Raw genomic sequence first — 23,102 nt, forward strand, 5'->3', positions numbered from 1 at the left:
CACGCATTCAGATCGATTTAAGTACGTACCCGATCCGATTCATAGTCGTTTTCAGTAGCCATTGTAAATCGATTCTTGCAATCAGCTTGTTTAAAATCAAAAAACGTTTTTAGAGAGTTTTTAAAGAGATAGAACCCTGTTTGAATTCGTATATCATAATAGGGCGCTACTGAAAATTCAATATATATAGGGTCGCGATAAAAATGTTCGGGATTACGTTTAAACTTTAAATTTAATGTTTTTAAAGTGATAATAATGTTATTAAGTGAGATTTTCATTTGTTAAGCAAATTTTAAATCCAAACACAAAATCTTAATTTTATTAGAGGGAATGACAAAAAAAATGAAAAAGGTACCATGAATAATAATACCCAAATAGAAAACATAAGTAAACTTGAAACTTGAAAGGTTGGACATGGACAATTCAGCCTTTCCGTTTAGTAATCTAACAAATCTTCATTATACAGACTGACTTGATTATATTCCGATATTTATCATTGTTTGACGACAACATGGTCCCCTCTCCTTCCGCTTAAGATTCATAAAACTTCCAAATTAATACTTCTATATTTTAGCCTTCATTATATACTTGCAAGTTGCAACTGTTAATTAGGAGCAACTCTATGTTAATTATTATTTGTCTGGTAAATCACATTTATGTGGAGGAATTTGATATGTTATACATTTTTAATTGTAATTTATCTTTTTTGTGTTTTGCTTATTTTATTAGTATGTTTTTTGTCCTTTTATAGTAATTTACAAATCACAGTAATTGATTAGGATTTTCTAATGATACATTTCCACATAATATATTACAATCAATTGCAATAACATTTAAGTAATATACTTAAACCATAAATAAGTATTTAAGAATGATAAGGCTTAAAAAAGCATTTTTAAAATCTCAACTTAAACTATATTTTAAAATAATTGTGGATTTAACTCAAATTCAAATTGACATGTAGTAATTTTTATTTGCCAAACACTTAATTAGATTCAATTTTGGATTTCCAAATGAATTTATGATTTCTAAATATAGCATATATGTTACTCGGACTCTTCATTTTGTTTCACGTATTCGTGTCCGATCTTTGATCCTCGGACATTGGTATGACACTTAGATACTTCATGTTAGGTATAGAATTAAATATTTAGACGTATCCGACACTTAAATACGTACCAACATCCAACATCAATACCCAAGTCCAATTAACATAGTATAACATTATAAAATTTTAAAAAATAGGTCTCATCAATTCATCAATTCAAATAAGAAGAAGAAAATATATCTCACTTACAAGTATTAGGAGTTATTCTTCGAGTTTATAAGATAATACTTCTTCAATTTCAATTTACTGGCAACATTTAAAATACTTGCACTATTCACTTATCTATCTTAATTTGTGATTAATTTTTAATCTATAAGTTAAAACATAGTCAAATGGAATCTTGTTTGATACGTCTTAATGTAAAGATTATTAATATCAATTTTTATAATTTTTTATTAAACATATTTATAGATATTAAGGAATAATTAATGAATTGAACCGCATAAAAAAAAATAAATGTTGCTGAAGTCTATCCTATTCTATTTTTATAATGTAAAACAAATGTATGTAATAATAGAAGATAGAAAGTTATTTAATGTTTTTTACACATAATTAGAAGATAAAAATATCCTTGTGAGATTTCGTTAGATTCATTTTAATGTATACTTTTTTATTATGTATTTTTTATAATTTTTTATAATATGTATTTAGAGATATTAAAGTTTAAAATTTACATTAAAAACTACTGAAAAAATAAAGGTGACAAAAAAAACGAGGTAGTAGTAAATACACTTAATAAATAAAGGGCATTATTATTTGTCGCCACCCTTTTCATTTTATCGCCACCCCCCTCCTAATGAAGTTACGAATTTGCCCCTGATCTTTAAAAATTTACAAATTTGCCATTGAGTTAATAACTTTTCATTTTCATTTTTTTAAAATTTTTTTAATTATTTTTATTTATATTATTATTGTTATTATTATTATCATAGTTATTATTATTATTATTATTATTATTACGGTTATTATTACTATTATAACGGTTATTATTATTACGGTTATTAATAATAATAATAACAATAATAATAATACTAATAATAATAATAATAATAATAATAATAAAATTAATAATAAAAATAATAATAATAAAAAAAATTTAAAAAAAAATACCAGTCGCACAAAGCAGTCGCACGTTTTGTGCGACTGGTATTTTTTTTTTAAATTTTTTTTTTTATTATTATTAATTTTATTATTATTATTATTATTACGGTTATTATTATTAATTTTAATATTATTATTATTATTATTATTATTATTATTAATATTGTTGTTGTTATTATTATTATTTTTGTTTTAATTATTATTGTTATAACTGATGTAAGAAAGAAAGCGTAAAAATTGACAAACACAAAACACACAAAATTTACGTGGTTCACCGACAATGTGTTGACTAAGTCCACAAGCAGAGGAGAGAAAAAATTTGTTACTAGAGGAAACCCAAAATACAAATATTAGCTAGATTATAGAAAATAAGAGTTTATAAATTACTCCAATACATAAAACCTTAGCCAAAACAGATTTTTTTGGGATGATGCAAAACTAATGCCCAAGACTCCTTTTATAAGGAGAAGAATAACAAGCCTTTGTTATTCTTCCGATGTGGGATAATGATAAACATTAATCTTCCAATGTGGGATAATGAAAAACATTAATCTTCTAATGTGGGATAATGACAAACATCAATCTTCCAATGTAAGGTTATGTCTTGAATCCCACATTGGAAGATTGATGTTTGTCATTATCCCACATTGAAAGATTAATGTTTTTCATTATCCCACATTGGAAGATTAATGTTTATCATTATCCCACATCGGAAGAATAACAAAGGCTTGTTATTCTTCTCCTTATAAAAGGAGTCTTGGGCATTAGTTTTGCATCATCCCAAAAAAATTTGTTTTGGCTAAGGTTTTCTGTATTGGAGTAATTTATAAACTCCTAATTTCTATAATCTAGCCAATATTTGTATTTTGGGTTTCCTCTAATAATAAAATTTTACGCTTTATTTCTTACATCAGTTATAACAATAATAATTAAAACAAAAATAATAATTTAATAATAATAATAATAACAACCACAATATTAATAATAATAATAATAAAATTAATAATAAAAAAAAAATTAAAAAAAAAAATACAAGTCGCACAAAACGTGCGACTGTTTTGTGCGACTGTCAGTCGCACGTTTTGTGCGATTGGTTTGTGCGACTGGTATTTTTTTTTAATTTTTTTTTTAATTATTATTATTATTATTATTATTATTATTATTATTAACCGTAATAATAATAACCGTTATAATAATAATAATAACCGTAATAATAATAACCGTTCTAATAATAATAATAACCGTAATAATAATAACCGTAATAATAATAATAATAATAATAATAATAATAAAATTAATAATAATAAAAAAAAAAAAAAATACCAGTCGCACAAAACGTGCGACTGCTTTGTGCGACTGTCAGTTGCACGTTTTGTGCGACTGGTTTTTTTTTTTAATTTTTTTTTATTATTATTTTTATTATTAATTTTATTATTATTATTATTATTATTATTATTATTATTATTATTAATAACCGTAATAATAATAACCGTAATAATAATAATAATAATGATGATAATAATAATAATAATAATAATAATAATAACTATGATAATAATAATAACAATAATAATATAAATAAAAATAATTAAAAAAAATTAAAAAAAAAAAAGGAAAATGAAAAGTTATTAACTCAATGGCAAATTTGTAAATTTTTAAAGATCATGGGCAAATTCGTAATTTCATTAGGAGAGGGGGTGGCGATAAAATAAAAAGGGTTGCGACAAATAAGAATCGGGTAAATAAATGTAAACAATAAGCTACGATAGCTAGCATGGAAATATTGGCATCATCATTCATCACCGAGTCGTCAAAATAATGTAGCAGACAATATCAGGTTGTCTTTTCCATTTACTCCAACAATTCTTATAGTAAGCATTCGGAGATTAATAATTACAACGAAATGAAATTGTGAGGGTTGGATACTTGGATTATAAATGAAGGAAAATATGAGAAATTATTTAGTTAACAATTAAAAAAGTATTTATAATACAGAGACACTGCCATATTAGAAATAACGATATCTCACAACTTAGGCACTATAGATAATTATAAAAGAAACTTTGACTTTTATATTGGTTTTTTGATTTTTAACTTATTGGTCGGTAAAACAGACAAAAAAATCAGGAAAATGGCTTTTAATTCTGCGGAAAAGCTGATTTTACGCCAAAATAAAAAAGTTACTTTAGTTAGTTTTTTCTTGGTTTTTGGTTTATTGATCTATTTTTTATCTAATAAACATCCAACAACCAACACCTGAATTTACCAAACATTTTCATAAACAGCTTGCTTTTTCAGCTAGCTTAAAATCCAACAAAATAGCTAACATTTCCTGCTGGTCAAACAAGTTAACAAAAAAAACCAACAACCAACATTCTATCCATCATTCAAGCTTATTTTATATATTGCGACTAATGTGTAAATAAAAATATAGTCAAGCGAAATCTTATTTGAATCGTTTCATCGTATATTTTCATAATATTAACTTTTGATAATTTTTAGATATGTACTCCTTCTATTTTCTACTCTTCTTATTTACTTTTTCACAGTTTTCAAAGTAAATTTTGAGTTTTAATATTTCTAAATACGTATCATAAAAAATTATTAAAATTATACATTAAGATAAATTTAACGTGATCTTACATGAATATATTTTATTATCTATATATGTCTTAAAAATATTAATCAAATTTAGCTATTCAAAGTAGATTATTCTAAACGGAAATAATATTAGAAAACTAAAAAAGTATAATACAATACATAAATAAATAAAATAACACTTTAAATTGCATAAAAAGTCAAATATAACCTCAGAAAGTAGAAAGCCAACTAAAAGTCTACAAGTGCTTTGATTATTCATTAAATTGAATTCAAATGTCCCTTAAAATTACAATAGGAGTAGGAGTATTAATTAAGAGAAGGAAGTTGAACCAACATTAATTTTTATTAGGACTTTGTAGTAGTGAGGAGTGAATCTGAGTGAGTAGTGAAGAAGGGTAAGGCTAAACGTGAAGCCAAGTTAATGTTAAAGTCTGCCACCGACGGCGACCCTGTCCCAATAAACCTAGACATACTACACTTTTATTTACTCCATCAAAATATACTCTTACAAACAAAATCTACGCTTTTTATCCTCATATATATATATATATATATATATATATATATATATATATATATATATATATATATATATATATATATATATATATATATATATATATTTAACATTTTTCATATTTTTTCAAATTTTGTCCTCCAGGACCAGAACTTATATTCAATCTATTTGTACTTATATATTGCGATTAATAATTAGTTAAAAATTTTTGTAAAGTTTCATCTCTCGTTCTAAAATAGTCGCTATATTATTTTTATTAAAACTATTAATTTTTGAAATTTATCTTATACATTACAAGTGAGAATTTATTTAATTTTTCTAATTGCATACTTTTATTATATTAACTTTTTATTATTTTTGATTATTTTTAGTTCAAAATATAAATAATCAAAATAAATGCTTGGCTGCATGAAAAATCAAATTTAGACAGAGAATTCATTTTATTTTGAATTTTAAATTAATTGTGAAGATATTGCACTCTTTAAAGTCTAAAACTGATATATTTGACACAACAGCAATATAAGAGTTTTAGTTTAAAAGATAGAGTTACTTATATTCTTAATTTTCGTGATCATTTTATCATGAAAATATTAAATAGAAGCGAAGGAAGTAATTGAAATAGTCTAAAGTAACATAAACTCCATTAAAAAAAATAATAAAAAATAACATGAACTCTCCTTTAATTTTGCTATATTATTTTTCAATCCTTTCTTAATTTTGCAATATTTTTATTTGAAATTTGGCTCTGCATTTATATTTTAATTTCTTCCACAAATATATTTTCTTTGCGGCTTATGAATATCTGACTGCAAATTAGTTAAACAAATTAATCTTTTTATAAAAAATTATAAGAAGTATAAGAGAGTAAAAGTAGTATTGTTTTCCTAATTTTATTGGTTTTGGTCCAATTTTTTGAACATCTAACTTTCGATTCTTTTAAGATAGTAAACTCACTGCCTCACTGGTGAGAATTCCCATGTACTATAGGCATATACTACTCCTACTAGTTTACTCCTCTGACCCTCTCTAGACTAGAATATTATCAAAATAGAAAAATGGTGATTTTTAAATGGTACAAAAATAATGAAAATATGATATGAAGTATTTAAAAAAAATATTATATTATATTGATGGGATGGTTTATCTAACATCAACAAAACTAAAATTGTGTGCACACTTTATAAATTATTGGAGTCCTTCTTTCCATTGCCAAATGGTTTTGGAATGGTATATATCTCCTTGGCTTATGAAGTGTATGCACCTCGTGTTTCCCCGTTAATATGCTGGCATTCACAATAAGTCCAGTCTAATTCAATATAGTATCCGAGCCGATGGTTAAATCAAAAAATTAAAAATGGTAGGCCCGAGAAGAATAGCGATTCTGCCGAATTGATTACTCCCACATGCGAACTTGACGGGGGTTCGCAAGTGAGTGGGGTGTTGGGATGGTTTATCCCACATTGACAAAACTAAAGATAGTATGCACACTTTATAAGTTAATGGAGCCTTTCTTCCCATTGTCATATAGTTTTGGGTTGGTACATATCTCTTTGGCTTATGAAATGTGTGCATCTCGTATTTTCCTGTTAATATGTTGACATTCAGAATAAGTCCAGCCTAATTTAACATATATAAATAATATTAAAAGAGTGTTTAAAAGTATATTTAAGATTAAAAGAAGGTTGTAAACTTGTAGCTAAGCGTCATTTCTAAATAAGGAATTAGTGCATAATGAATTGAACAATTTAAATAAAAAAATAATATAAATTGAGTGAGATGTATAATTGCAACATTAACACTAAAATCCTACAAAAGTAGTGTATTAAAGAAGTCAAATCCCATCCATTAAGATTTTCTGAATTGCATTGATATTTACACAAGTTTGTGATTGTTTAATTAAAATAGATAATGGTAGGAGAGAAGAGTCATAATGATGTTTACGAGTAATAGAAAAGTATCTTCAAAGTTGAAAACTTGAAATGCTTAATCTAATTATTTACCTCTTTGTTTTGACACTGAAGTTTAAAGCTTTATATATTACTTACTCAAACTACTATTTGGCAGTAAGGTTTAAAATTCTTTATCTTATTAGTACATCTTTTCATTTCTATATTGGGACTCCTTTCATATTTTATGCCTGCTCCGTAAGATACTCGCTACATTGCTACATTGCTACATTATAATTATAAACGCTATTTGTCGTTTAAGTTTATTTTATATATTTCGACTAATATATAATAAAAATATAGTCAAGTGGAATCTTATTTGAATTGTCTAATTGTACACTTTTATGATACTAACTTTTTATAATTTTTAGATGTGTATAGTTTAATACTCTATCTTACCTTTTGCACGTTTTCAAAACAAATTTTGAGTCTTATTATCTCTAAGTACGCATAATAAAAAATTATATATTAAAAAACTAAATTTAACATGATTGCACATTAAATGTACAAGTATAATAGAAAGAAGAAATTACTTTGTTTGAATTGAAAAAACGAGAATGAAAAACAAAGAAGTGATTTGAAAAGATACTAGTCACATTAAATTTGGTAAATTTGTTGATGATCAAATTTCTTAAAACAGTGAAAAGATTTAAAATAATAATTATTTTATCTTCGTTCCCTAACCCTTTCCCTTCTTTTCCTTGTTTTTTTTTAAAATTTTTATCCAAACATAATGACTATTATTTTGGGAAAAATTAATGTAATTTATGAGAAGATACATAAAATTTGCCATGGGTCTATATCCTCATTATTATTTACGATTTACAAACTTATACTTTTCTGCCCAAGATCGATAAGTGAATCTGTAAAATCAAGTCGATAAGTGAATCGGTAGAATCAGATCATAGGTTCGTAATATACCACCAATATGTTTTGATATGTCATAGGATAATTGATTATTATCAGTCATATTTGTTCATTTAATTAATTTTAAAAATTTTGAGCTATAAATATAGATTTATAACTGCATATTTAAATTGAATAAAACAAATACTTTCAATAATTATTTACTTCTAGGAACTATAAATTATCACTTTACATGAATTGTCGTAATTGTAATTTCAATTTTTTTTTTTACTTATATTTATATGTAACTAAAAATTAGAATATAAGAAAATTTTTCATAATTGAGACGAATCTTATAGAATTGGATCGTTTAATCTTAAGATCGTAAAATTGTATTATATTATATCACCCATATTTTGATCGTGATAGGATGGTATGATTCCATCATTATTAAAATCCTATTTAAGATTTGGATTACTAGCATATATTTTTTATCATGAAGTTTAAGGAATTGGGTAGAGTCGATTGGTTTTTTGTCATTTAGCAAGTAAATTTGAAAAATAAGTGAGAAAAAATAAAGAGTAAAGATGTGTTAATGTAATGGAGTTATATAAATTATCATAAAACCCTAATTTTTTGTTGTCTCGCTTTCTCTTCTCCTTTCTTCCATTTCTCTCAAGCCTTAATATGATCAGTTGGTCTCTTAAGAGATCATCTTTCTGAAAGACGTCTTTCAGGTTTAGTCTATTAAAACTTAATGCTTAATGATTTTTAAATTTTTTTTTGGGTCAATTCAATTAGAGATGATCTCTTAAAAAATCGTATCTCACAAGAATTTGTATAATATAATTGTCATGTTTGGGTAACCCTTAATTTATCCATGATAGAACTTTTTTCTTTTAGGTTTAAAATAAAATATTATTCTCACTCTAATAGAGAGTTTTTGTATTTATTTATTGGATTATTTTTATCAATTAATTGAATTTTTATGTATCTGCATGTGAGACTTCATGCTCATAATTTATTTTTTATTGTAAAAATTGATTTGTTGATGAAGATATTTGCATTATAAGTAAATTTTCGATTTGACATCTGCAAAAGATTGTCTCATATTCAATTATAAATACAAAGATCATCAAAACTACTTATTTGTTGAAAGTAATATTAAATAATAATGTGAAAGTGAACATACAAAAGTGTCGGATATCTTTTACAACGATGATTGCTTAATTAAGTTACATTGTTATTTGATTTCAATTAGTATTATATTTGCGTGTTTTTATTCGGAGTAATATAGCTGTTGTAAGTTTTTAATCAATAAATAAAATTTACTTTTTTTCAAAATGATAGATCACACCCGAAAATAATAATTGGTTAAATTTATAGGGATTGATTAAAACAAAAAATGGGACAAATTAAGAGGAATAGAAAGAGTATTTATTTTCTTTTGTATATATTCATTTTCTTTTAATATATAAACAGTCGAACATAAATTCGTATTTTATCTCATAGTTTCACTTAAAAGTATAATTTAAATATGTTTGTTGATCTTATATATTTATTTCAAAAAACAACAAAAATGAATATTGTATGGAAGAACAAAAATACGAAAAAGATGGAAACATAAGATTATGCAATTTATCTTACATAGAACTTACTAGAGAGCATAGAGCATTGATGAGAGTAGAATATTGCAAATAGTTGGACGGAGGTAGTAATTTAGAAGAAAGGGCAAGAAAGACAAAAATATAAAATAAAATTAAAAAAAAAAAAAAAAAAAAAAAAAAAGTGGTCCAAAAAGGTAAGAAAGAGAGAGAAGGAGCAATGGGGCAACTGCCTAGCCCCTGTTACTGACTTTGACCCTTCCAGTCCCTACCACCCTACCCTTGCCTTGATAATAGTAGTAGTTTATCACTATTTTACATTGTCATTGTACCATGCGGATGCCCCTTTAAGGACTCTCACTACCAATACTCCAATACCAATAACAAAACCATTATGCCTTTAGGAGACATATTACTATTCACAATCTCCCCTCTTTATAGTTTATTCATATTATTACTACCTTCGTTTTAAATTATTTGCAATATTTGTATTTTTACGCAGTCTAACACACTTATTCGATCTTTAATATCTCTAATTATACATAATAAAATTATAAATATTCAAAATTAATAATCTTTACATTGAGACGAATTAAACAAAATCTCACTTAATTATATTTTAACTTATAGATTAAAAATTAATCACAAACTAATAATAAATGAATAGTAAATAATTTCCACTATTGCAAATAATAAAAAACGGAGGAAATATTTTCTATATCAAAATGTTAAAAATTAAATTTTATCAACAACATTTCTAGTTTTTTAACTTATAATAAAATATACCCCATCGAAAGAAAATATGATTTTACCACACTAGCGGGCATTGCCTTGACATGGAGTGTCCAAGCTCCATCATAAATCATACTTTGATTATAACGATTTCTAAATAAAAATTATAAAAATTAATATGTAAAATCACGAATGACACTCAAATTAGTTCACTGATTATATGATGAATTAAAAATATTTTGAATAGTAAAAAATTGGTCCACCACTAAGGGCAAACGAGTGGTAATGTCATTGGGATCATGGCATAAAAAAGTATAGTTTGGTCAAAATGAAATGGGGTTTTCTTCTCTTCTCTTCCATATTCTCTGTTTGGTTTGGCTGCTTTTGTACAATTATTTAGCATTAATCTGGCAACACTCTGTAGCTCTTATTAAAAAATACTCACTATTGAGTAGTAAAAAAAACCAAAATATAAATCAAAAATAGTAAAAAGAAAAAGAATTGTTTGAATCAAAGAAAGTAAACAAAGAACAAAGAGAGATCCCCATCAATCTGTATCTTTCTTGTGCTTTCTCTTCTTTTTATGAACATCTCCTTCCTCCTTCAACTCCTTCAACTTTACCTGTAAAAGCCTCCTTCAAATTGCTCCCCACCACCACCATTTTCTCATTTCCCCAAACATGCCCTTATTTTTTATTTTTTATTTTTTTTTTTAAATCTTTTAGAGAGAGAAACACATGGGACCTTCCTTGTAATAAAAGTCACACAATTTAACCAACATTTTAAATCTAAATTACCTCCTCAATAAGGCACTAACTTACTAGACACTAAATGTACAAAAAAACATGATTCACATAAATTATCTGTTCATCCTTGATTTCTAGTAGTATAAACATGTACAGTTATTCCATCACATATCTCCCCCCATTTGTTTTGAGTCTCTTTTTCTTGGGGAAAACCATATTTTCCCCTTTTCTCTATACCTATCTTTCAGATCCGTCCTACTTTAATCATTATTACAAAATTTTACCCAACGCAAGAGAAAATTTAATGGAGTAACAAATATCGATCCAAGATCCAATTTTACCCGTTGAATGTACAAGAATAATGCCGAATCCCCCTGTATCGTGCTCTTGGCTGATTCACAAAACTCGGCCAAGGCCAAATTTAGTCGATGTCATAGCAACTCTAATTCACTTCCCCGTGTGATTACCATTTGATGCATTTGGCACACTATTTTTTCCACCAAATAAGATAGTTTTCTTGGTCCTGTTTTGCCCTTAAACATTACTATCAAGAAAAGAAGAATTGAATTTTCTTGACTTCCATTTTCCACATGGAGGGGACCCTAATACCAATAGGTGATTCCATTTTCAATGGAATAGTGCCACCCATTTGGAATGTGTTCTAGTTTTTGGCTCTCTCCCATTCTCCACTGCTATCATCTGTCTTCAACAAAAATCCTTCCGATGAAATCTCGGAATCTCTTAGAATATAGCTTAGGATCTACAGCTGAAATCGACGTTGGATCAGCTTGAAAAGATTTATAGGTGTGCTCTAACCACTTGCCAATGTCATAGTCTTGTAATATATCAATTATACCAAAGTAAATTATTACTTCATATATTTCACCACTACGAGCTGGGATCAAATTTCCGTAGCCCCCAGGAATGTACTGATCGAAATCACTTCTCCTAGCAAGCCGCTCAGCTCTGGCTGGCATATTTGCCCCTAGTCTGATCAATGGTTTCCTGATCGACAAAATGATACAATATTAATGACACTAATCAATCACCTCTTATAACAGCCATGAAAGAAAAATTACAAGTCAACACTCAAGTTGAGACGAGGGCATATAAGAACCACATTTCAAATGACAGAAATATTAAATGGCATCCCATACTCAAACTTCAGTTAGTCAGACTAAAGAACATATTTTGCCACCCTTATCTTTGGATATAATGGAACCATATCCATATCCATATCCATATCCAAAAGGACCAAAAGTAAAACTATTAGGACTATTGACAACGAATCTCTTGCAAAGTAACAACCAATAACACTTTCCATGATGCATGTAACAACACTTAAATCGATTAATGAAACAATTGAAACCACAAAATCGGAGAAATGATACGGTTGATCAATTGCATCAAAAAACTAAAATGAACCATAATAAACAGGCAAATAATTCGAAAGAAACTCCTGGCGTGAAAGTAAATACTAAACAGTAGAATGATCAAGAGCAGAAAACACACCTTCCAGCAAGAACACGGTCCATATCCTGTAGTTCTGCTTCGAGGAAACGGCGTCCACGCAAGTATTTCTCATTCCGATATGAATCCCTTTTGCCTGGAACAAGAAATTACCCAATTTAGTTAGTTCACATTTAATTTTAAGTTCATTAAAATCTAAATACATACACAGGAGGAAGTTCATACCACGAAGGACGAATGGAGATAGACCCATTTTATCTCCTGTATTGTCATCACGAAAGTGAATACCAACCAAAAGACTGTAGTCCATGATTCTCTCTGCTTCTAGAAATTCACAATCCCGCTCAACTTGCCTATTTTGAAGCACATTACAACCAAAGTCTAGCAGCAAAAAAATCAAATTAAAGTTTCGAAATAATGTGTTATTCACTCACTTGATCAATTCCTGGTACCAATTCCTTTGTAAACGGAAAACAAAGTCAAGATCGAGGTCCTTAAGGGTGGTAGTTTCATCTATCTCCCCCTCTGGTTTCTCCGTTATTCGACCATGTCGAGAACCTTTCAAATCAAAACGCCTATGTATTCGATACTCAGAGCAAAACAAATTGCCCATGACAATGAAGCGTGTCTGGTTCCAATCAACAAAACAATATCCAGTCATTCATCTCAAGTAACCCCAGGAATATTCAATGAACAAGGAGTATTATTCTACAAGTAAAAAAACAACTACCTTCGGTCCACCAGCTGGTTTTACAGAATGCACTCCATAAAATCGAGTCACGAGAGAATTTTCATATCGGCAAACATGTTGGTAGTAACTTGGAAGCATCCTAAGTAGAACCTGATGTTAAACACCAAGTTAGAACACGCCTACATTATCTTATACCAAATTGCATTATTTTAACCAACACTTAACCACTAACCAAAGGAATCAACATTCACAATTCACCATTCACCAATCACCAAACAGCCAGCTAACAAGCATAAACATCTTAAAAGAGAAAACAACACAAGTCAAAAATTAGCAAACAAACCTTGACTTCAGATTTCTTCACGGTCTTGATCATAAATCTGTCATCTTGTGTAAGATAGAAAAAACTTCCACTTTTCCCAGGTGAAGACAGCTCTCGGAGTGCATCATTTCCACAAATTGCCAACATATAATCGGCAGGATCTATTTGAAATAACTCCCTCAAATGTCTAAATCACCCACATAATCAAAATCAATCATTTCTTACATCAACAATTAAATTAAATTAAATTAAACAATTCAGCTTACCTGAAAACCATTGGACAATAATCTTTCCACCGAAACTCAGATGATTTATGGGTTGGTGTCAGTTTTGATCCTTCAGGTGGAAACCTTGTTGATGGCTTATCCTTGGGATCAAAATCGCTATTTTTCAGACCCCTCAAAGTGGAAGCATGTTTTCCAACTGAATATCTACAATTTTTAAAAAATATTAATTATTCCCTAAATTAAAACATAATCAAAGCCCAAAAGAATAAAATTCAGTGAAAAAAAAATGAGATTTACCTAATACCCAATTGAAGATTAAGCATTAAATCATAATTCTTATGACCTTTAGAAATAGTTTGTCCAGGTTTCTTAGCTTCCTTGATAAAACAACAAGGACTTTTAACAAGCTGCCGATCTAACCTTACAAATCCATCCCCATAAATCATAGAAGCTGCTTCAACATTATCAATTATATCACAGGTTATATCTCCTGCTTCTCCATCACTTTCCCATATACATATCCTTGGGACTATCCTCTCACCTCCACCATCTAAAGACACTTTCTTCTTAGCATTAATGTCACAGTTATCATACCCATTTCCTGGGTAAAAGGTATCATACCCTCTCATAATCCCATTCTCCAAAACACCCTCAAATTTTTTACCATTAGAATAAATTAAAACCCCTTTACCACATATCAACCCATTCTTCCATTCCCCATGATACTGATTCCCATTCCTCCATACATATTTACCATTCCCATCTTGAACATTCCTCTTCCAAGAACCCTCATAAAAATCACCATTAGCATACCTTTTTTCACCATACCCATGTTTTTTATCAGAAACCCATGAACCCTTGTACGTATCACCATCTGAACCAGTATAAGTGCCTTGTCCTTCCATACGACCAGCTTTGAACTCACCTTCATAGGTCGCACCTGAAGGCCATGAAAATTTGCCTTTACCGTTGGCTTTTCCTTTCTTCCATTCTCCTTCATACATGCATCCGTCTGACCAGAGATATTTACCTACACCATGAGGTAGATTTGCTAAGAAAGATCCTATGTAGAGATCTCCATTAGGGAGGCGCTTTTCAACGATTGGTGGGTGTGGTGTTAAAACTGTGTCGTTTTGGGAGTTTGTTGGTGTTATTCTCCTTGTTGTTGCTTGAGACCTTGTACGAACTAATGGGTTTTTGGATGATTCCTTTTCGGGTGTATCTGGCAATGGGATTATCTCGAATTCTACTGCAGATTTGAACATTCTGGAATCTGAATAACAATGGAAGATAAATAAGTATTTTAAAGATGAAAAAGTGATAATGAAAAAGAATTTGGGAGTGATTTAGAGGGATTTAGAAAGGGTTTGAGTTTCTGAGATGTTTTGTGGTCGAGTCTGTAACATGTTTTGGTGAGGAGAGAGAAAGATAGAGAGAGAATTTTAAGTTGTGTTGCAGAAAGCAAAATAATGAAAAGAGAAGGAAGAGAAGGAAGAGAAAATGGAGAAAACGAGAGAGTAAATCAAATAAAAACGAGTAATTAAGAAGTTGGTTTGGCAATGGGGAAAGGTGAGGGGAAGGATTAGAAAGAATTGGCACAGTAAAAACCCTTAAAGTGAAATGTCGACATTAGTCTTGATGAAAATTGGAATTTTGCATAAAGGGTAGGTCCCTAACTCTAAGCAGCTTCCACAATTAATTAGTTAATGACTTAATTACCCTAATTTTGGTTGTTTTGTTGATCAGACTAGATAGTCTCTTGAAAGATCGTTTCTTTTAGAGACATATTTCAAACCCAACTTATTAAAGATTTTAGCTTACTTATCGTATTTTTAATATATACTTAAATTATCCTTAAAGCTTACTTACCGTATCCTTGATGCATACTTTTAATATCTTAAATGTCTACTTACATCATTTTTAATACATACTTACAATATTTTTAAAAATATATAATGGACCGGCTCAATTAGACAAGGTCTCTCAAAGAGACAGTCTCTCACAAGAATTTGTGTTTGTTGATACCAATCTCTACCAAGTTTTTTCTTTTTATCTGTTTCATTTCCTTCATTATTTTTTCTTTTCGTTAAATTCTTGTTAATTTCTGTTTAATTCATTATTTTGTAAGATTTTTCTACATGGTAGCATCCAATTCTTGCTCTCAAATGTTTAATTCACCATTTTAACATTGAATTCACCGATTATTTTATCAACGCCCTTAAATGTTGTAACAATTTTATTTTCATTCAAATTATTGGCATTATAAAGTTTAAAAGGTGCATTACAAACACTAATAAATAATTCAAAAGGCACATTTTATAAGTTCAAAAGGTGCATTTCATAAGTTCAAAAGGTGCATTCCAAGCACTAATACATATCTACTTAATCGTTACAACATTTAAGAGCGTTGATAAATTAATCAGTGAATTAAACGACAAAATGGTGAATTAAATATTTGAGAGCAAAAACTGCACGCTACCATGTGGAAAAGTCTTACAAAATGATGAATTAAACGGAAATTAACAAGAATTTAACGAAAAATGCTACGGCAGTTAGATAGTGCATAAATTAGATGCTACCATGTGGAAAAATCTTACAAAAGTGCTACCATTGGCATTTAATGAAAATTGGATACTACCAAGTAGAATTTCCCCAAAAAAAATATAAATATATGTTAAAAATTAACTTTAAAAATGTGAATGAAAATTTCGGCGGCATCTCTACTAAAAATTTAGGATATGACAAAGAGAGGTAAACAGAATAACATTACTAAACTAATCTAAGGCCTCATTGCCTTTCAATAATATGCCACGACGGAACGATTCATCATCAGCTCCTCAAATCAACAATTCCTACACAGATCATGGTACTAGTGTTAACGCATTGGTTTTGAAAGCTACAAAAATATTTGTAGGACCATACAAGCAACCACTACGTAGCACAACTACAAACCATGCATGAGGTCACATGGCTTTGTACAAAAGAATTATACAACCCAAAACTTTACAAGCATAATAGGAGGTATAAAACATCAAGCTAACCGTATGACAATTGCTACAATCGTAATCCACACTTACCCAATGAAAATGCAAAAGAAGCTCCTATGCCTGCTATGCTAACATATGATCCTCCTATTGCTCAACGTAATAATCAAAGTCAATATTCGTCATAGCAAGAACATCATAGAAAGTCATGATCAAATAGCAAGAAACAAACACATACACATCAATCATCAACGAATTTGAAATAATTAGAACCACAGAACAAATGGATAGAATTATAACACTGTACAACAATTAAGGTTCTACTCATCTCCCTAAACACATCCTATTTTCTTTGCAAATTGCTTTCAGAACTTCAAATCCCTCGAAGAATATTCAAGAGTAGCCTATACTTTCTTTACTTTATGGCATTAGTGACAAGGCCAAGGGCGTTATCGACCAACTGGCGGCCATGGGAATGTAAGAGCTCATACCCCGTCCAGTTGACCCCTCGGATCCTACCTTTGGGAATTTAAAGCACATTGGGGTAACAATCTAGTGAAAAGGCCACCATATTAGGGTTTGCAAGGCCCGCACGGTAACATCTCAGTCAAGAGGCGGTATCGGCCATCCGACACCCAATAACAAAAGTATGCTCATACCCCCTACAGTGATCCCGTTCGATCTGACCTAGAGGACTAATAAATCAATCAAACACTAATCTTGTTGAGTCACGTCAACTAATCATAATCAAGACTCAACAATATGGGAATCATTTTGATCCCACGTAAACATAATTCATTCTCTACCACTAAGGGAATTGTTCTCATATTGTACTAATACCTTTATTCTATTCACCTATACTACTCTTAAAACTATTCAATGGTATAATTTAATTTCTAGTCCTCTATTATTCTAATACAACGCATATAATCATAAAATATTGATAATACTATGAAATAATGCACATAATAATTAATTACTGCGTGTACGTAACAATAAGCGTCATTGCACGATAAAAATCACAATAATCACCCAACTAAAATTCCACCTTCCTCTTATGAACTGGAAACCTATACAAGTTTGAAGTAGAACTAATAAGCCTACTTTTCTCCATTTAAGAGCATCTAAATCCTAAAACAAGTTATCATTCGCCCATACAAAGTAACTTCCAATTGTTCGAACACGCACTTAACCAATTCAAATTAATCAACCTGCACTTGTTGTTGAGCTATGACATTAACTCAACAATTAAATACTAGCAACTTATAATGTTGTTGATATTTGTGATAAGATCAAGTTGTGATATTATTTACTACACTATAAAAAATTACTCATAATGACAAAGGAGCATGAAAAGAAACATTTCTTTCAATAATTTGTAACAACAATAATAACAATAATTTCTTTTTATTTCAACAATGACAATGAAAAATTAATAACATTCTTTGGATTTATGACATATATAATATCTTTTCTGTGTAAGATAGTAACTTTTACAAATCAGTGTTTTTGACTCGATCATGACCTTAGATTTTTTTTATTTTATTCAAATCAAGGATGTATAATGCTTCTTAACCTTTTCATTTTAAACACCCTTCTTATTAGATCTTTCTTATATATATATATATATATATATATATATATATATATATATATATATATATATATATATATATATATATATATATATATATATATATATATATATATATATATGCCTTTTAACATCCATAAACCCTTAAACATTTGGCACGAAACTTGGCACACAATATTATTTGGTATATGTTATTGTGTTGAAATAATTAGAATCGAAAACAATAGTCATATGCTTGAAATTACGTGCTAAGTTGCGTTTTTGAGGTTTTTTAACGTTTTTGGCACTTTCTCGCATAAAGTGGTTCAAACTTAGTTTGTTTGCCACGAAACTTGGCACACAACACTATTTGGTATATGTTATTGTGTTGAAATGGTTAGAATCGAAAACAATAGTCATATGGTTGAAATTATGTGCGAAGTTGCATTTTTGAGGTTTTTTTAGCGTTTTGGCATTTTCTCTCATAAAGTGGTTCAAACTTGGTTTGTTTGCCACGAAACTTAGCACACAACACTATTTGGTATATATTATGTTGTTGAAATGGTTAGAATCCAAAAACAATAGTTATATGCTTGAAATTACGTGCTAAGTTGCAATTTTGAGTTTTTTTAAGCGTTTTTGGCACTAACATCTATTTTCTCTTAGTGCTTTAGACAAGATAATGACATTGATTGCAGCTACTACAGTCTCAAATATATGGACGATCTCTTACAAGCTGTGAAGAACGTTGAGTCGAAAATATTGATGCGGTATGTATATGTTACGTTCTTAAATTCTAATATTATATATTTAATATTGGTAAAATCTAATGTATAAGTATAAGTCTCAAAATGTCGAACTGTTAAAAACTTTAAATCATAAAAACTGAAACTATTAAAATAAAATTAAAATATTACATCTGATAAGAAATATTATTTGCTCAAAATGAAAAAAATACGTCATCAATAATGATATAAAAAGTAGCTAAGTTCTCGACAAATAGTAATTGCTGCTGTCTGGATCGGAACCTGAACTAAATCCTGCAAAATGCTGCCATCCATGATGCGGATGACAGCTGATTGAATCGGTCAGCGCTTAACGCCGAGCACAACTTCCTATCCAGCTCAAAATACGAAAATTATACGCTACATTAACAAAATAATAATTTAAGTACAAACTTATAATTAATTGACATCACCGTATACTTTTACCATATTCTTTTTCTGTTCCACACTTTTAAGTCATTAAGATACCATTCTCAATCCTGACCGAAGTACATTACTGTCACTTATACAATTTGGTAATATTAACACTTAAGTAAGTTCATTTGGTTAATACTCATAACAGTACCATGCATCATAGCATCAAAACTAATTAAGTTTATCACTGGTCAACAGGCACATCAATATGACACCTAATATATGTAAGGGTTTGGTTAGGTGAGGAGCGTAGTCCTAAACCCTAATTGTGGTGGGAGCCGTCACCCTTCTAATACAATTTATGCTCGAGCTCTACAGGATAGGTAGCTAACACCCTGTCTTACACCGCATTTTACGTGCCGGCCAACACGGGCGCCGGAATTTTACATGTCGGTCCATGGTTCGACATCAGGGTCATTCATTCAATATTCAATCACACAAGCACATCACATTTTTATTACTACAACTTCACATTGACTTTGACTTTGATCAACTTAGGTGATAACCTCTTTTATTTAATAAAATTCTTAATCATAACGTAAAATTATCTTTATGTCTTTATACATTCATTATTAAATTTTTACACATTAAATTTTATTTATAACTTTATTTTTAATAGTTTGCTAAATTCACACTAATAACTTAATATTCTATCAATAGTCTCCAAATTATTATTTTCCACAAGTAGCTATTGAAATCTATTTTTCTTTAAATAAGTTTTCAAAATCAACATTTCCATCTTTACAATAAATAAAAGTTTGTTCTCTTCAAAAAAAATCAAATATTCTAATTAAAATTCAAGTTAAAATTGCATCATTTGGATAAGTTTCCAAAATTCTACAAGTTCACCAAAAATCAATATTTCAAGTTTTGAAAAATAAGTAAACTTATCAGGTTTGCAAATATCAACATTCTAGTTATAAAACAAATAAAACTTATAATTTCACAAAAATCAATATTTCTAATTTTAAAACAAATCAAACTTATAATTTTCACAAAAGTCAATATTTCTTGTTATAAAACAAGAACTTGTAATCTCACAAAATCAATATTTCACACCTAGTTTGAGTGGCATGTATACTAAAAATACTTTTACATTATCATCATCATCCTACCCAGTGTATCTCGCTCATAGAAAAACTATGGACAGGGTCTGGGGAGGGAAGGACGGCGGCAACTCATACCCATAATGGAGAACGCGACGAAAGGAGTTCCCCGGCTCGAGAAAGATAAAGAGACAAAAATACTTTTATATCATTTTACATAAATTTTGGTCAAATAATTAGCAAATAAAATATTTTGTACTAAATAGTGATTAAAAGTTACTTTTATTATGAAATTTCATATATTCAAGAAAAACACTTCAATATTTAATAACTTATAAAAATTTCTCAAAAATATTTTTTTAAATTTTTATTTTATTATTATTACAAAAATAGTTGTAACAATGTAAAATATCTTGATCATAATTTCATTAAACTAACTTCCTAATAAAACTTATCAGCATATTTCATACTTTGCATATTATAAAGTAAATATAATATAAAATTCCACAAAAGAGTAGGGTAAGAAGTTATACCATACTAACACCAAGGATTAGTACTAAGTACTAATTAGAAAAATAATAAGAAATAATACCCTTCAAGATAGATAATAATACTACAAAGATAATTCATCCAAACTCCCAAAATAATGATGATCTTCTAAGCTCCCAAAATAATTAAATCTAAACTCCAAAAATAATGATACATTAAGTACCCAAAGTAATAACCCAATAATGCTCCATAATGATGATGATTTAAGCTAAATAAAGAGTGTTCCAAGCTCCATGTTCTTGAATTTCTTCAACTAATAATAAAGGTATTAATGTAGTAAGATTTTAATGAAGTGAAAATATAAGAAAGAATGTTAGAAAGATTTGATGATGGTGGTGTAAGTGATCTCATGGCTAAGGGGTATTTATAATGGGTTTGAGAAACTTTGTAGTTCATTAAATTGTATGAAAAAGAGTGTTAGGAGTATAAAAGAAGGTTAACTTGTGTAAGTGATTTAGAGTGTGTAAGTGAATGTGTAAGAGTTGTAATGTGTAAGTGAACATGTAAGAGTTTGGAGTGTAGAAGAAAGTTAGTTTGCGTAAGGAAATAGTGATAGCTTGTGTAAGTGATGAACATCATGGGTTACTATAGAAAAGATTTTGGTTCATCAAATTTTTGTTTTAGTATGTACAAGTGAATATACTTTAAAATAATGGATAAATTTGATAATGAAAATATGTAGTTTACTTAGAAAATTTTTCTTCAACTAAATGTTAATAATAAAAATAGGACTCATTTTTTTGTATAAAATAAATAAATCAAAATTATAAGGTTAAAATAATAAGTAGTGATGTTAGTTTAAGGAAGAAAGTTAAAACGTGCCTTTTACAAAACCGTGAATATAATAATAAAGTTTTACTTTTTGTACTATAAAATAATAAAATAATATTTTAATGCTTATAAAAGATTATAAACAAAATACTATTTTAATGTTTGATATTTGAAAGAAATTACAAAATCGAAAAAGGTTTTTGAATTAAAGATGTATTGAAATGGATAACCAAAGGATTAGAGATTTGAATTGAAAAGTCGAAATAATTAATCGGAAGGTTAAGATTAAGAATTTTGAGTCTGTTACAACATATATATATATATATATATATATATATATATATATATATATATATATATATATATATATATATATATATATATATATATATATATAATGATAATTAGTGAGTTCTAATTTCAAATATTTAACCCATATTCCAAAATTGGTCAAGCCGAATGCACAAAAAGAAAGTGGTTCAAATACGATTTTTATCTTGATTAAACATTTTGGCTTGTTTTCTTATATTGATCATTTATAATACTACTTTTCTATTAAAATAAAGATTTTAAATTTTCTATATTAATTTAAATGATACAAAATTTAGTGAAAATTTAATCTATTGATCGATCCGAAGCCGACACGAATAGTGGAAGTATTGCGCACATAAAACATTCAAAATTCATCGAATATAAAAACCACTTAATAACATTGTGTAATTGAAAGTTGATTTGTCTATATAGTATAGTGGAAGTATGTGATATGGGAATTCTCGAAATGAAAATTTCATGATGAATCATAAAGCAAAAGAGCCATCTAAAACTTGCGTGGCTTTCTAATGTCTCTTTTCTTAAGTTGGGAGTTTGTATGACATGAAGTTGAAAAGGATTTACTCTCCCAAACATCCAATGAGGAAATATAAAGAAATGGTTAGGTGGGTTGCTAATTATGTCATGTAATATCTATAAAACAATCTTGAAATTCCACCTCACTTACATTTATTATTTATTATTTATAATTATAAATATGTGAATCAATGTATACTCTTAGAAGTGTGATGACACCAAT

General features: G+C 28.5%; 1 protein-coding gene across 1 annotated transcript; it reads right to left on the bottom strand.

The window, feature by feature from the left end:
* Nucleotides 1-10,717: 10,717 nt before the first annotated feature.
* On the bottom strand, nt 10,718-15,496 carry LOC130810551 (phosphatidylinositol 4-phosphate 5-kinase 1-like). The gene is made up of 8 exons (XM_057676654.1): nt 14,209-15,496; nt 13,951-14,115; nt 13,706-13,871; nt 13,402-13,512; nt 13,106-13,299; nt 12,897-13,024; nt 12,714-12,807; nt 10,718-12,206 (listed from the first exon to the last, which is right to left on the bottom strand). Exons 1-8 carry the CDS (start codon nt 15,174-15,176, stop codon nt 11,897-11,899), a joined length of 2,136 nt encoding a protein of 711 aa, XP_057532637.1. The 5' UTR covers nt 15,177-15,496; the 3' UTR covers nt 10,718-11,896.
* Nucleotides 15,497-23,102: the final 7,606 nt, after the last annotated feature.

Source organism: Amaranthus tricolor, chromosome 4 (genome assembly GCF_026212465.1).
Source record: "Amaranthus tricolor cultivar Red isolate AtriRed21 chromosome 4, ASM2621246v1, whole genome shotgun sequence".
Lineage (NCBI taxonomy): Eukaryota > Viridiplantae > Streptophyta > Magnoliopsida > Caryophyllales > Amaranthaceae > Amaranthus > Amaranthus tricolor.

What these genes read in the sequence shown, in the direction of transcription:
- LOC130810551 (XM_057676654.1), bottom strand. Translation starts at nt 15,176, where the DNA reads ATGTTCAAATCTGCAGTAGAATTCGAGATAATCCCATTGCCAGATACA. An exon ending in AATCTTCAATTGGGTATTAG is followed by an intron (nt 14,116 to 14,208) that starts GTAAATCTCATT and finishes TAAAAATTGTAG; the next exon opens with ATATTCAGTTGGAAAACATG. An exon ending in TGAAGAAATCTGAAGTCAAG is followed by an intron (nt 13,513 to 13,705) that starts GTTTGTTTGCTA and finishes GTTTAACATCAG; the next exon opens with GTTCTACTTAGGATGCTTCC.